Source organism: Lissotriton helveticus, chromosome 3_1, assembly GCF_964261635.1.
Source record: "Lissotriton helveticus chromosome 3_1, aLisHel1.1, whole genome shotgun sequence".
Classification (NCBI taxonomy): Eukaryota; Metazoa; Chordata; class Amphibia; order Caudata; family Salamandridae; genus Lissotriton; species Lissotriton helveticus.
In genome coordinates, this window is record NC_136061.1 from 1,089,532,135 (window position 1) to 1,089,547,014 (window position 14,880).

General features: G+C 46.8%; 1 protein-coding gene across 7 annotated transcripts in view; it reads left to right on the top strand.

The window, feature by feature from the left end:
- The window catches only part of LOC144823287 (dipeptidyl peptidase 4-like), an 867,366-nt gene that overhangs the window by 210,608 nt on the left and 641,878 nt on the right, over positions 1–14,880 (top strand). For all 7 annotated transcript variants that reach the window (XM_078681655.1, XM_078681657.1, XM_078681659.1 and 4 more), the window contains one exon: positions 6,833–6,920. In XM_078681655.1, coding sequence (XP_078537781.1) covers positions 6,833–6,920 — 88 coding nt within the window. The remainder of the gene's footprint in view (positions 1–6,832; positions 6,921–14,880) is intronic.

The following is a 14,880-nucleotide window of genomic DNA, read 5'->3' on the forward strand; positions in this document are numbered from 1 at the left end:
ACAAAACTCAGCATTCAGTGGCATTCATCAAAATATGCAGTTCTTATTAAAAGGGTAGAATGTGTGTGTTAGTGATAAAGATCCATTGGTCACTGGTACAGATACCATCAAAGCTTACTTAATGTTCATCCGTCTGAGGCTGAAAATCGAATACCAGTGTGTTAGGTAAAAGAAAGGTTTAGTATTTAACTCCCTGAGATGCAGTTTATTTTCTATAGTGAGTTTACTATCTTGGTCCGCATATCATGTGCCCCGCCGCCCGATGTAAAGTATGATAACCATTCTGCATATTTCTGCCCGCAGTGGGACCTGAAATCTTCCTGTGGACGGCATATAAACCTGCCACGGAGCTACTGCCAGTGGCCAGAAATTGTCCCCCCCTTCCCACGGTGCAAGCGTGCCCTGAGCAAACACAAGGAGATGACGAACGGAGTGTTGAAACTTTTCAGACACTCACCCCCAGTCACAGATCTGGGTTTAATCCATCATCATTCTTTAGCTCACTTCGCCACCTCAGTTCAGACCCGGCTATCTGCAAATCAGTCTTGACCCTGTGCCTCATGGGAACAGTCCCACCCGAACTGCCAAGTCAGGTCTTCCCGGAACCGGAAACAAGCATCCTGCCCTGAAACACACAGAAGCAGGTGCAGTCAGCCCCAAAAAGGGTGGGGGGCCAGGTGGTCAAAGAAACCATCCCAATGGGCCCTGGGCTCACCGCGAGAAAACACTGATGCTGTTTGCAGGCACAAGACAACAACGCAGCATGGCGCCACATAGTCAGAATGTGGGACCAGCGTGTGGCAACATTCCCGATCAACGGTAGCAACCTATGATGGGCACTAAGACGTTTAAATGAAATCAGTCCACCAGAGGTGCACCTTTATAGGAAATGTGTGAGAAACACACTTAAAATCTTGAACGTTAAAACTCTGGCGAGATAGAAGAAAACAACAAAACAAGGGGACAGTACCACCCTTCGGCCTAAATACTCCATGGTGCCCTGGAGGATAGCATGTCCGAGCTCTAACTCTCAGACAGACTCAGAGCCCATTTTGTGTGAAAAATGCCACTTTATTGAAACAGGTGCACATTACAATAACGTACCTGGCAACTGCCTAACAAAACTAAAACCTCTCTATACATCCAATACCTAACCCCTTGTCCCACCCTCACCCCTACGATCTCCTCAACATGCCCCCCACCCTGCTATTACATATTACAAACATTACAATGTATTGCAATTAAAATACACAATTGTGATAAACCTACATCCTATGCCTGCCCTTCAGAAACTGTAAATAACCAAACATCTACAACTGAACCTTAAACTACCTCCTGCCTTTCCTTTCCCTGCCCGTGTTCTCAACCTTCAATGGCAGCCAAAGTTCTGGCAACTCCTGGCAAACTTTGCAAACCCCAACCACCCAGAAAAAGGGGGATGGTGCACACAACCCTTTATCTGCCGCCCCTCTCTTGCTCACTAATAGTTTCTCCTCACTTGTGCTGCTGCACATTCAACATTCAAGCCAGAACCTCCCTGATCTCCCTAAGATTTAAATCCATGGCAATCCTAAAGAGGTGTACTCCATCATCCCTGAAAAACTCGAATCTGTCAAAGCGTATCTCCCAATGACAAATCCTACCAAGCCCCCAACGAGCCATTTCACTGTTGACTTTATGTCTTGCCCTATCTACCACTCCTAGATTTACTTCTCCTCCGCCACTTCCTTCGGAGCACAAACTCGGTCCATAACACAAAACACCCTTCCCACTCTCTTTGACAAGTGCTAGGTCTTGCTTCATGATGCACATAAGTACTATGCCCTTTAGGGGAGTTGGCCTAACGACTAGGGAGCTCGACCTCGGACCTGGGGATCTGGGTTTGAGTCTCGGTAACGACGCCAAAAACCTCCTGTGATTCTGGGCAAATCACTTAATCTCCCCGTGCCTAAAATGAATGCGTGTCCTCATGTAACGTAACTGGTGCTATGTAAAGCGCTCTGATACCTGATTCAGTTCGGGTCTAGTTCGCGCTATATAAAACTCTGCAAAAAATAAAAAATTTGCACAAAATATTTTCACCTAAATGCAACACCAAAATATCCGGGCACTGACTGCGTCTCAGCATACTATTCAAGCATGGGACCAGCTCCTTCCAACACATGACCCCCTTTCCTTTCTAGGTAATTTTGAACAAATGCTCATTAAATCCGATGTTCTGATCAAAATAGCTCTGATGAGCCTGTACTTGGGCCTATTTTAGAAATAAATGAGTGCCCCATGACCCAAATAGCCATTTCTTCCATCTCTGGGCCAGACATAAACCTGACATGAGAAAAATCAGCATAAATCTACTGTTCACGGCGCGCACATCCTCCCCCAGCCCAATCATATAGCTCTTGTAACAATGCGATGACCAGTGACCCAAACGCATAATTCTGTCCTGTGCCCACCCCAGTGCAGAAGGAGTGCGTCCCATACTCTGACCCATCCACCCCCAGACAGTGTAAGGCTTTCCTCAATATTGCCAATTCTCCTCCCCAATTCTCCTGCCGGTGGGTTGTAGCCCCATAAGAGCTTCCCCATGAAAGCAATTACTTCCAATTTACCGATGATTGTGACTCTCGATAAGTCAATGAGGTCCAAGATGTATTGTATCACATCCTCAGCTCGCAGCGACCCCTCAGCTCACAACTGGGCACCCAAACACAAACATTCTCTCCATGGCAACATGTAAGACAATCTAGTGGAATCCGCAAGTGATCCTACCACCAGTTGTAACACCCAACGTTGCCTACATACCACTGGTGCCACAACATGGGCATCAGGGTCCTGTCAGTGTCCTTGGCGAGCTTACGGAATCTACCCCACTGTGAACGAGACAAAGCATCCGCAATGTCATCGTCCACACCCGGAACGTGCAAGACTCTGTAAGCAATGTCATGCCGCAAGCAACCCAACACAAAAACTCTCAACAATTTCAGCACCTGTTCATCCCTTGCTGACTGGCGATTCACGATTCTGCCAAGTTTTCCACTCTAAACAGCACCTTCTTGTAGGCTAATTCTTCCCCCAGAGTGTCACTGCAACCATCAAGAGAAAGAATTCTAAAATGGTGGTGCTCCTGCCGCCAGTGTGCCAGCTGCTGTTCCGCGCACCACCTCCCTTTGCAAAACAGACCAAAGCCCATGCTACCTGCCTCATCTGAAAAGATGTGCACGTCCCAGTCTAAGTCTTTGTCCCTTGCTCGAAGAATTCCATTAAAAGACTGTAAGAAACCTCCCCACATCCTCAAATTTTCCTTGACCCCAGCTGAAAGCCGAATGTGATGGTGAGGTAAATCTTTCCCTGACAAGGCTCATCCCAATCTCCTACAGAAGGTCCTACCAGCCCTCACTGCTCTGCACTCAAAGTTGAGGTGCCCCAGAAGAACATGAATTTCTTTAACCTTCACTTTCTCCCGGGATAGCATGTCCCACAAGAAAGTTAGTATTTCGTCCTTCTTATCCTGTGGCCAACGCTCTTGAATTTCCTTTGAATCAATCGCAATTCCCAAACATGACTGCCCCGTGGTAGGGCCCATCCTCTTTTCCAGTGCCAGTGGCACCCTGAGCTCCTGCTTCAGCTCTTGGAAACTTTTCAGTGCCTTCTGGCATTCCACGGCATTTCACGGAGCTAGGGGAGCCCACAATGAAAAAAGCAGTCAGGTAGTGCGTCACCCACTGGTGCCCTGTTTAGCTTGAAAAAAGCCGCTCTAAACATATGCTGAAACACTCAAACAGTGCACACGAAATGGAGCAGCCCATCGGTAGTAGTTTGTCCATGTACCACTATTTAAGAAATCCTATTTTCATACATTAGTTGTATCCCGGAAGTGTGCCTTTCAGCTCACAAGACAGGATGCCCAATATACAGATAACAGAACCCTAAAATAGTTTTGAAAAAGTATGCCCTCACAGTGACTGAAGGCCGAAAAGCTAATTCCATTGTGTAGGTTCAGCTGTCCCGTCCATGAGAGAAGCCTGGGTGAGATTTAAATATGCTGTTTTAATATTCGCAAATGCTAGAGAATTAATTCAAAGTAATGTTCCAAATAACTTTCAGATTTTGCGACTCATTACATTTCCAGTGGGTGGAATATACAACCTTTGCTGAAAGAGTTTATGACTTTGGCTCAGAAGACAACAGCCTGCATAAATGTTTTGTTGAGAGGATGCATTTCGCTCAAAATGAAAAATTGTAGAAAAAACACCTGGCATGAGCAGCGGCTGCTCATGCCCTTGCCCTTCATCTTGTTCCCAAGTGTGTGTGGTAAAATTTTGTGCAAGCAATGCATAAATACACAATTTAGTGTAATGGCTTAATTTCTTGAAATTTGTATAACAACCATAACAGAAGATTATGGAAATTAAGCATTTTGCACTGGTGTAATTTAAATTTCTCTTGGGCTTACTCGTGACACTTTCTCCCACCCAAGGGCTGGAACTGCACAACAAGGGATAAGTGAGTGGCTTCATGTTTGCCTACTCGGGGGTCACAAAAATCAGAAATCCCCGTAAATCCAAGAAGGCATTGCTGACCACAGAGCATTGAACCCTAAAGGAACTCTGTAAAAAGAGATATCTAGTGTTGAAAAGCCTGTCTTAAGGACCTGGGGGCTAAAGGACTGACCAGAAAAAATATTTTCCAGCAGTTCAAGAAAAGAGAGATGTAGTTATTTTTTCACCGTCCAGAGGATTGGGACAAGGTGTTGAGTCATAACCATGGAGGTTGCATCCAAAGCAGTCAAGAAAATCATGTTGCTCTTGCTCAGCATTTTTTGCTGCGCTGAATATGGGTTCCGCAAGACTTCATGATTAAAGCATCTGGCCTCATAGAGTCCTGCCTGCTACAGTCTTCCAGCCTTGCCCCAAAAACTTGACTAAATCCGAATGTAAATGGATGAGGTGACAAATGTATTAGATTTTCAGGAAATCTAACCTGGGCTTCTATTGGAATTCTATAATGCATATTAGCAAGCCCATTATCGCCGTTTTAGCTGCAGTTTCCTGCTGCAAAAACGGCGATACTTTTAACGAGGTTCTTGCTAATATGCCCCCACATACCTCTGTTTACCCTTATCCAATTTTAATGATCTTGAGTTGGGAATTTAATTGAGTGGTGTTCTTAAATTTAAACTTGTTGCTACTGCCTGTTACATGTGCGATAGATACCTGTTGTTAAACAGAAAGTCACTAAGACCTATGTCTTTTAAGTTTAGAAGGGTCACCTTCTACTAAATTATTATCCATTGCCTGACACTCAGCAAGATGGTTTCAAATGTACAGAAGAGTCTTCTTGTGGGGACCTGTTGCTTATATCTGCTCTCTTCTGGTCGTTTTTATTCTGTGGCATAACTTTAACCCCTTCGGTGCTGATGACGGCCTCCGTCCGTCATGCACCGCGGTGGGCGTGTGCTGATGACGGCTGGGGGCCGTCATGAACCCGCCCACTACGGAAAACGCCGCACAGGCGCAGAATCGCGGCCGCGCCCAAGGGGTTAAAAGTCATATCATTGCTTATCTGATAGAATCTGTAGAGACTTGAGCTAGCTGTAATATGGGATTCCCTAGATGTCTTGGAGTGTTATGGGCAAAAGGGATCCAAGAGCGCAAGCAAGTGTAGTTGGTTACATATAACGTGCACACAGAATAAAACATGTCATTAATGTGACAGGATACATTAGGTACGGGTGGGGGCAAAATGCAAATCCTGCAAGTTAAATAATAATTGTTTATTTGCAAGTCATTCAACTTGGCACACCACTACTCACAGGACATATTTTTTCACTGAATGCAAACAGCATCAGTTCTATTCAGTTTTTTTAGTGCCCTGAAATAACCTATCCAGAATATCGGCATGTAAGGTCCAATACAATAATCACAAAACTCATCACCAGGGGCCAATTAGGAGCAGCATGATGGGATTTCCAGAGTCATAATTAGTGATTGTAGGTTACTGATTGTATGTTTTATTTCCTCCCCTGCACTGTGGACTTATGAGTTCAAGGCACTGGAATGGAGAAGAAGACCACAGACCCAGCGTTACTGGGTCCTTTATGGCATGTTTATCCCCTATCCAGGGGCACCTGCTATGGGCAATGAATTATAATTTTGCTTTTCTAGTTCACATGGACTGTAATAGAATGAAATGTAATGTGGAGAAGGAAGAGAAGATTCCCTGGCAGTATGTCATTATTTGTAAGTTTTGTCTAGGAGTACTGTAGTGATATGTGAACAATGCACTCATGTATTTTATTTTCACTTATATTGAAGACTAAGAATATATGTGTTGATACGATTGATTAAAGGAAATTATCTAACTGATATCGAAGTAGTATTCTTTGAAACGGTTAGCATGTATTGAGTAATAATTGAAGGATGAATTCTGAAATGAAGGGATATTTAGCTTTTTTGCAGCATGAATATGTGCATAAATGAAACAATAATGAAAATAGATTAACTTTATCATACAAAGTCAGTGTTATGCAATAATTGATGTGATTCTGTAGCTAAATATGCTTTAGTTATTTTGGACTCCCTAGAAATTACCCTCTGTACTTAAGGCCGTGATTTTATCTAATAATATAAGTATTATTTTTTATTTGATCAGCACCATGGAAGTTAATACTTTGTATGAGATGTAAGATTTCAATAAAAAAAAATATCATTAAGCAGACAAATATAAACACGAGCCTGAATATGTAAATCTGCCAACCACAGTAAACTTTCATTCTAATTCATTGTATTTATTGTCCCTAACATGTTTCCATTTCTCACATCTCATCCTGCAGACATATGTTAAATGGCTGCTCGGTTTACTCATTGGTGCTGTTGCCATTGCCATCATTGCTGTTCCAGTGGCTCTTCTAGCAACACGTGGTAAGTTAAAAATAGAAATAATGAAGTTCAGTTTCTATACACATTTAATAGGAATTACAGTTCTGTTGTGTGCTTTGAAAGGGGGCACACTTAGTATAAACATTACCACAATACTGATGGATAACTCCAATACTAGGAGTACAATGCGTACCAACTTGTTAATAGTTACGAAAGTGATTTTGCTTGAACGGTGAGTATAAATTGACCATGGACATGCATCTTAAAAGGCGTAGGTTGTTTCCAGTCACCAGTAGCCTCAGACCTAACAGGTGTGGTCTATTAACAGTGCTTTCCTGAAATATTTGGGGCGAATAACGCATAGGGTGCACTTTCCCTGTTTGAGCCAAGGTGCACCTTTTAAAAAGTGCGCCGGGTGCAAACAGACTAAGTGTGCCCTACTTTGATGAATGTGGTGCCCTAAGGGCAGCCGTGAATGTGTGCCTGCCGTGGGGGCAGTGCCTTCAAGTGAAAACAGGGGCAGCTGTTTAAAGGCTGCTCTGTGTTTCACAGTGCAGGTGACAATCCTCCTGCACTTTCAAGAGGGAAGAGAGATCCCCTGCAGGCGAGTGCAGTCAGTGATTGCACCCGCCTGCAAGGGGATGTCTGGGAGGTACATAGGCCACCCTTTCCCTCCTCCAGAGGGCTGCCATTAGGGGGCGCCATTTTGTGGTGCACTTTAACTGCCTCTCCTGACAGTTTCTTTGCCCATGTGCCCACATCCATAACATAGAGCTGGCACAAACGCAAAGAGATTCCCTCATTTGCATGGGGCCGTGCCCCCATGCCAATGAGGGAATGCCCATTTGAGACTGTGCTGGTGCCACATGTGTGCCAGAACTATAGGTATGACAGAAGGGGCCTCACAAGCATCTGCTGCCCATTCTGTAATGCCAGATTGCCCATGATGTGCCATTAGCGGGTGCACACGCCTGTTGCACTCCAGGGTGCCTTGCACAATATGGCTCCGGCTGATCAATCAGATTGAGTTGGGGAGGGTAGCTGTTACCTATATAACAGAGGGCTCTGGGTATGCCAGCATGTCCAAGTAGAGAATGTTTTATCCACTAAGCACTCAAATTGGGACAGGTGAAGCATATAGATCAATTATGGATGTACTATACCACCACTCTCTCCTACTGGAGGACCTTTAGAAAGAGATAAGATACCAAGATTTACTGAATTGTGTGCAGTCTAGGTACAAATAAACCGTTTTCATTATGCCTTCCCTTACTACACTATCTACTACATAGAAAATACACAATTGAATGATCTGTGGAGGATGTTGGCCCACTAAGCTGTACTTTTATCTGTGGACATACTCATTATATAATTCATCTTACACTGGTGTAGGTACATCTCAAACTGTAAATGTCTCAGGTGTGACAGACCACTGACCAACATTTAGGCATTGTTTATATCCATATGAATTGTTTCTCTATTAGGTGATACTGGAGGTTATAATAACCCAAATGATATTGACCCTCAGTGGATGTGCCTGTCCACAAATATTAAAGCAGAAAACAAAGACTCAAAGGCCCATTTTGATGAAGCCTTTGTGTTGTTCTTGCGTCACACAAGGACAAAACAAAGGCTTCAGTAATACTTACACAGCCAAACAATGCCTGATTTGCGTGCCCTTGTGTGGCTTTGTAAAGAATTGTAATGCAAAGCAACTGCATTGGGTTACATTTCAACTTGGGAGACCATTCATGGGTGGAGGATGGGCTTTCCCATTCATTCACCTATGGATTATGGAGCATTCACAGCTGCACTGTAATTTCATATGTGTTAGACCTGGCATCTTCGGCATGGTTTCGCCTGACTTCTTTGCCTTCTGACCTGCTGTCTTGCTGATTTCATTTTTGCTGGCCTTAGTATACTGGGCACTTTACCCTTGCTAACCAGTGCTAAAGTGCATGTGCTCTTTCTCTAAAAACTTGGTAACCTTTGCATATCCACAATTGGCATATTTAATTTACTCGTTAGTCCCTGGTAAGGTGCAGTACATGTGCCCAGGGCCTGTAAATTACATGCTACTAGTGGCAGGGTATGCTCAGACATGAGTCCCTTGCTCAGTGCACCATCAGGATTCAAGCAAGCCGGGCCGAAGACGGCTGCAATGCCAGAAACCGGTCCCCGGAAGCTTGTTTCCTTTCCAGTAAAGAATTGGCTTGGTAGTTTGGTCTGCCCTGTTCCCATGATGTACTGGGCCAGGGACAGACTAATTTGCATGTAGCGACGTTCTGGGCTGGGATGGTGCAGTGAGCTAAAAAACGTTGATGGATCAAGCCCTGATCTTTTGACTGGGTATGAGTGTTCTGTTTAACTCAGATGCTCTGTCCATCACCACCCCCTTTCTGAATCGTTTTGGCCACTATAGGAGTGGCAGGGTATGCTCAGACATGAGTCCCTTGCTCACTGCACCATCAGCATTCAAGCAAGCCGGGCCGAAGACGACTGCAATGCCAGAAACCGGTCCCCGGAAGCTTGTTTCCTTTCCAGTAAAGAATTGGCTTGGTAGTTTGGTCTGCCCTGTTCCCATGATGCACTGGGCCAGGGACAGACGAATTTGCATGTAGCCAGGTTCTGAGCTGGGATGGTGCAGTGAGCTAAAAAACGGTGATGGATCAAGCCCTGATCTTTTGACTGGGTATGAGTGTTCTGTTTAACTCAGATGCTCTGTCCATCACCACCCCCTTTCTGAATCGTTTTGGCCACTATAGGAGTGGCAGGGTATGCTCAGACATGAGTCCCTTGCTCACTGCACCATCAGGATTCAAGCAAGGCGGGCCGAAGACGGCTGCAATGCCAGAAACCGGTCCCGGAAGCTTGTTTCCTTTCCAGTAAAGAATTGGCTTGGTAGTTTGGTCTGCCCTGTTCCCATGATGCACTGGGCCAGGGACAGGCTAATTTGCATGTAGCCAGGTTCTGAGCTGGGATGGTGCAGTGAGCTAAAAAACGGTGATGGATCAAGCCCTGATCTTTTGACTGGGTATGAGTGTTCTGTTTAACTCAGATGCTCTGTCCATCACCACCCCCTTTCTGAATCGTTTTGGCCACTATAGGAGTGGCAGGGTATGCTCAGACATGAGTCCCTTGCTCACTGCACCATCAGGATTCAAGCAAGCCGGGCCGAAGACGACTGCAATGCCAGAAACCGGTCCCCGAAAGCTTGTTTCCTTTCCAGTAAATAATTGGCCTGGTAGTTTGGTCTGCCCTGTTCCCATGATGCACTGGGCCAGGGACAGACTAATTTGCATGTAGCCAGGTTCTGAGCTGGGATGGTGCAGTGAGCTAAAAAACGGTGATGGATCAAGCCCTGATCTTTTGACTGGGTATGAGTGTTCTGTTTAACTCAGATGCTCTGTCCATCACCACCCCCTTTCTGAATCGTTTTGGCCACTATAGGAGTGGCAGGGTATGCTCAGACATGAGTCCCTTGCTCACTGCACCATCAGGATTCAAGCAAGCTGGGCCGAAGACGGCTGCAATGCCAGAAACCGTTCCCCGGAAGCTTGTTTCCTTTCCAGTAAAGAATTGGCTTGGTAGTTTGGTCTGCCCTGTTCCCATGATGCACTGGGCCAGGGACAGACTAATTTGCATGTAGCCAGGTTCTGAGCTGGGATGGTGCAGTGAGCTAAAAAACGGTGATGGATCAAGCCCTGATCTTTTGACTGGGTATGAGTGTTCTGTTTAACTCAGATGCTCTCTCCATCACCACCCCCTTTCTGAATCGTTTTGGCCACTATAGGAGTGGCAGGGTATGCTCAGACATGAGTCCCTTGCTCACTGCACCATCAGGATTCAAGCAAGCCGGGCCGAAGACGGCTGCAATGCCAGAAACCGGTCCCCGGAAGCTTGTTTCCTTTCCAGTAAAGAATTGGCTTGGTAGTTTGGTCTGTTCTGTTCCCATGATGCACTGGGCCAGGGACAGACTAATTTGCATGTAGCCAGGTTCTGAGCCGGGATGGTGCAGTGAGCTAAAAAACGGTGATGGATCAAGCCCTGATCTTTTGACTGGGTATGAGTGTTCTGTTTAACTCAGATGCTCTGTCCATCACCACCCCATTTCTGAATCATTTTGGCCACTATAGGAGTGGCAGGGTATGCTCAGACATGAGTCCCTTGCTCACTGCACCATCAGGATTCAAGCAAGCCGGGCCGAAGACGGCTGCAATGCCAGAAACCGGTCCCCGGAAGCTTGTTTCCTTTCCAGTAAAGAATTGGCTTTGTAGTTTGGTCTGCCCTGTTCCCATGATGCACTGGGCCAGGGACAGACTAATTTGCATGCAGCCAGGTTCTGAGCTGGGATGGTGCAGTAAGCTAAAAAACGGTGATGGATCAAGCCCTGATCTTTTGAATGGGTATGAGTGTTCTGTTTAACTCAGATGCTCTGTCCATCACCACCCCATTTCTGAATCGTTTTGGCCACTATAGAAGTGGCAGGGTATGCTCAGACATGAGTCCCTTGCTCACTGCACCATCAGGATTCAAGCAAGCTGGGCCGAAGACAGCTGCAATGCCAGAAACCGTTCCCCGGAAGCTTGTTTCCTTTCCAGTAAAGAATTGGCTTGGTAGTTTGGTCTGCCCTGTTCCCATGATGCACTGGGCCAGGGACAGACTAATTTGCATGTAGCCAAGTTCTGAGCTGGGATGGTGCAGTGAGCTAAAAAACGGTGATGGATCAAGCCCTGACCTATTGACTGGGTATGAGTGTTCTGTTTAACTCAGATGCTCTGTCCATCACCACCCCCTTTCTGAATCGTTTTGGACACTATAGGAGTGGCAGGGTATGCTCAGACATGAGTCCCTTGCTCACTGCACCATCAGGATTCAAGCAAGCTGGGCCGAAGACGGCTGCAATGCCAGAAACCGTTCCCCGGAAGCTTGTTTCCTTTCCAGTAAAGAATTGGCTTGGTAGTTTGGTCTGCCCTGTTCCCATGATGCACTGGGCCAGGGACAGACTAATTTGCATGTAGCCAGGTTCTGAGCTGGGATGGTGCAGTGAGCTAAAAAACGGTGATGGATCAAGCCCTGATCTTTTGACTGGGTATGAGTGTTCTGTTTAACTCAGATGCTCTCTCCATCACCACCCCCTTTCTGAATCGTTTTGGCCACTATAGGAGTGGCAGGGTATGCTCAGACATGAGTCCCTTGCTCACTGCACCATCAGGATTCAAGCAAGCCGGGCCGAAGACGGCTGCAATGCCAGAAACCGGTCCCCGGAAGCTTGTTTCCTTTCCAGTAAAGAATTGGCTTGGTAGTTTGGTCTGTTCTGTTCCCATGATGCACTGGGCCAGGGACAGACTAATTTGCATGTAGCCAGGTTCTGAGCCGGGATGGTGCAGTGAGCTAAAAAACGGTGATGGATCAAACCCTGATCTTTTGACTGGGTATGAGTGTTCTGTTTAACTCAGATGCTCTGTCCATCACCACCCCCTTTCTGAATCATTTTGGCCACTATAGGAGTGGCAGGGTATGCTCAGACATGAGTCCCTTGCTCACTGCACCATCAGGATTCAAGCAAGCCGGGCCGAAGACGGCTGCAATGCCAGAAACCGGTCCCCGGAAGCTTGTTTCCTTTCCAGTAAAGAATTGGCTTGGTAGTTTGGTCTGCCCTGTTCCCATGATGCACTGGGCCAGGGGCAGACTAATTTGCATGCAGCCAGGTTCTGAGCTGGGATGGTGCAGTAAGCTAAAAAACGGTGATGGATCAAGCCCTGATCTTTTGAATGGGTATGAGTGTTCTGTTTAACTCAGATGCTCTGTCCATCACCACCCCATTTCTGAATCGTTTTGGCCACTATAGGAGTGGCAGGGTATGCTCAGACATGAGTCCCTTGCTCACTGCACCATCAGGATTCAAGCAAGCCGGGCCGAAGACGGCTGCAATGCCAGAAACCGGTCCCCGGAAGCTTGTTTCCTTTCCAGTAAAGAATTGGCTTGGTAGTTTGGTCTGCCCTGTTCCCATGATGCACTGGGCCAGGGACAGACTAATTTGCATGTAGCCAGGTTCTGAGCTGGGATGGTGCAGTGAGCTAAAAAACGGTGATGGATCAAGCCCTGACCTATTGACTGGGTATGAGTGTTCTGTTTAACTCAGATGCTCTGTCCATCACCACCCCCTTTCTGAATCGTTTTGGACACTATAGGAGTGGCAGGGTATGCTTGGACATGAGTCCCTTGCTCACTGCACCATCAGGATTCAAGCAAGCCGGGCCGAAGACGGCTGCAATGCCAGAAACCGGTCCCCGGAAGCTTGTTTCCTTTCCTGTAAAGAATTGGCTTGGTAGTTTGGTGTGCCCTGTTCCCATGATGCACTGGGCCTGGGACTGGGACAGACTAATTTGCATGTAGCCAGGTTCTGAGCTGGGATGGTGCAGTGAGCTAAAAAACGGTGATGGATCAAGCCCTGATCTTTTGACTGGGTATGAGTGTTCTGTTTAACTCAGATGCTCTGTCCATCACCACCCCCTTTCTGAATCGTTTTGGCCACTATAGGAGTGGCAGGGTATGCTCAGACATGAGTCCCTTGCTCACTGCACCATCAGGATTCAAGCAAGACGGGCCGAAGACGGCTGCAATGCCAGAAACCGGTCCCCGGAAGCTTGTTTCCTTTCCAGTAAAGAATTGGCTTGGTAGTTTGGTCTGCCCTGTTCCCATGATGCACTGGGCCAGGGACAGACTAATTTGCATGTAGCCAGGTTCTGAGCTGGGATGGTGCAGTGAGCTAAAAAACGGTGATGGATCAAGCCCTGACCTATTGACTGGGTATGAGTGTTCTGTTTAACTCAGATGCTCTGTCCATCACCACCCCCTTTCTGAATCGTTTTGGACACTATAGGAGTGGCAGGGTATGCTTGGACATGAGTCCCTTGCTCACTGCACCATCAGGATTCAAGCAAGCCGGGCCGAAGACGGCTGCAATGCCAGAAACCGGTCCCCGGAATCTTGTTTCCTTTCCTGTAAAGAATTGGCTTGGTAGTTTGGTGTGCCCTGTTCCCATGATGCACTGGGCCTGGGACTGGGACAGACTAATTTGCATGTAGCCAGGTTCTGAGCTGGGATGGTGCAGTGAGCTAAAAAACGGTGATGGATCAAGCCCTGATCTTTTGACTGGGTATGAGTGTTCTGTTTAACTCAGATGCTCTGTCCATCACCACCCCCTTTCTGAATCGTTTTGGCCACTATAGGAGTGGCAGGGTATGCTCAGACATGAGTACCTTGCTCACTGCACCATCAGGATTCAAGCAAGCCGGGCCGAAGACGGCTGCAATGCCAGAAACCGGTCCCCGGAAGCTTGTTTCCTTTCCAGTAAAGAATAGGCTTGGTAGTTTGGTCTGCCCTGTTCGCATGATGCACTGGGCCAGGGACAGACTAATTTGCATGTAGCCAGGTTCTGAGCTGGGATGGTGCAGTGAGCTAAAGAACCGTGATGGATCAAGCCCTGATCTTTTGACTGGGTATGAGTGTTCTGTTTAACTCAGATGCTCTGTCCATCACCACCCCCTTTCTGAATCGTTTTGGCCACTATAGGAGTGGCAGGGTATGCTCAGACATGAGTCCCTTGCTCACTGCACCATCAGGATTCAAGCAAGCCGGGCCGAAGACGGCTGCAATGCCAGAAACCGGTCCCTGGAAGCTTGTTTCCTTTCCAGTAAAGAATTGGCTTGGTAGTTTGGTCTGCCCTGTTCCCATGATGCACTGGGCCAGGGACAGACTAATTTGCATGTAGCCAGGTTCTGAGCTGGGATGGTGCAGTGAGCTAAAAAACGGTGATGGATCAAGCCCTGACCTATTGACTGGGTATGAGTGTTCTGTTTAACTCAGATGCTCTGTCCATCACCACCCCCTTTCTGAATCGTTTTGGACACTATAGGAGTGGCAGGGTATGCTCAGACATGAGTCCCTTGCTCACTGCACCATCAGGATTCAAGCAAGCCGGGCCGAAGACGGCTGC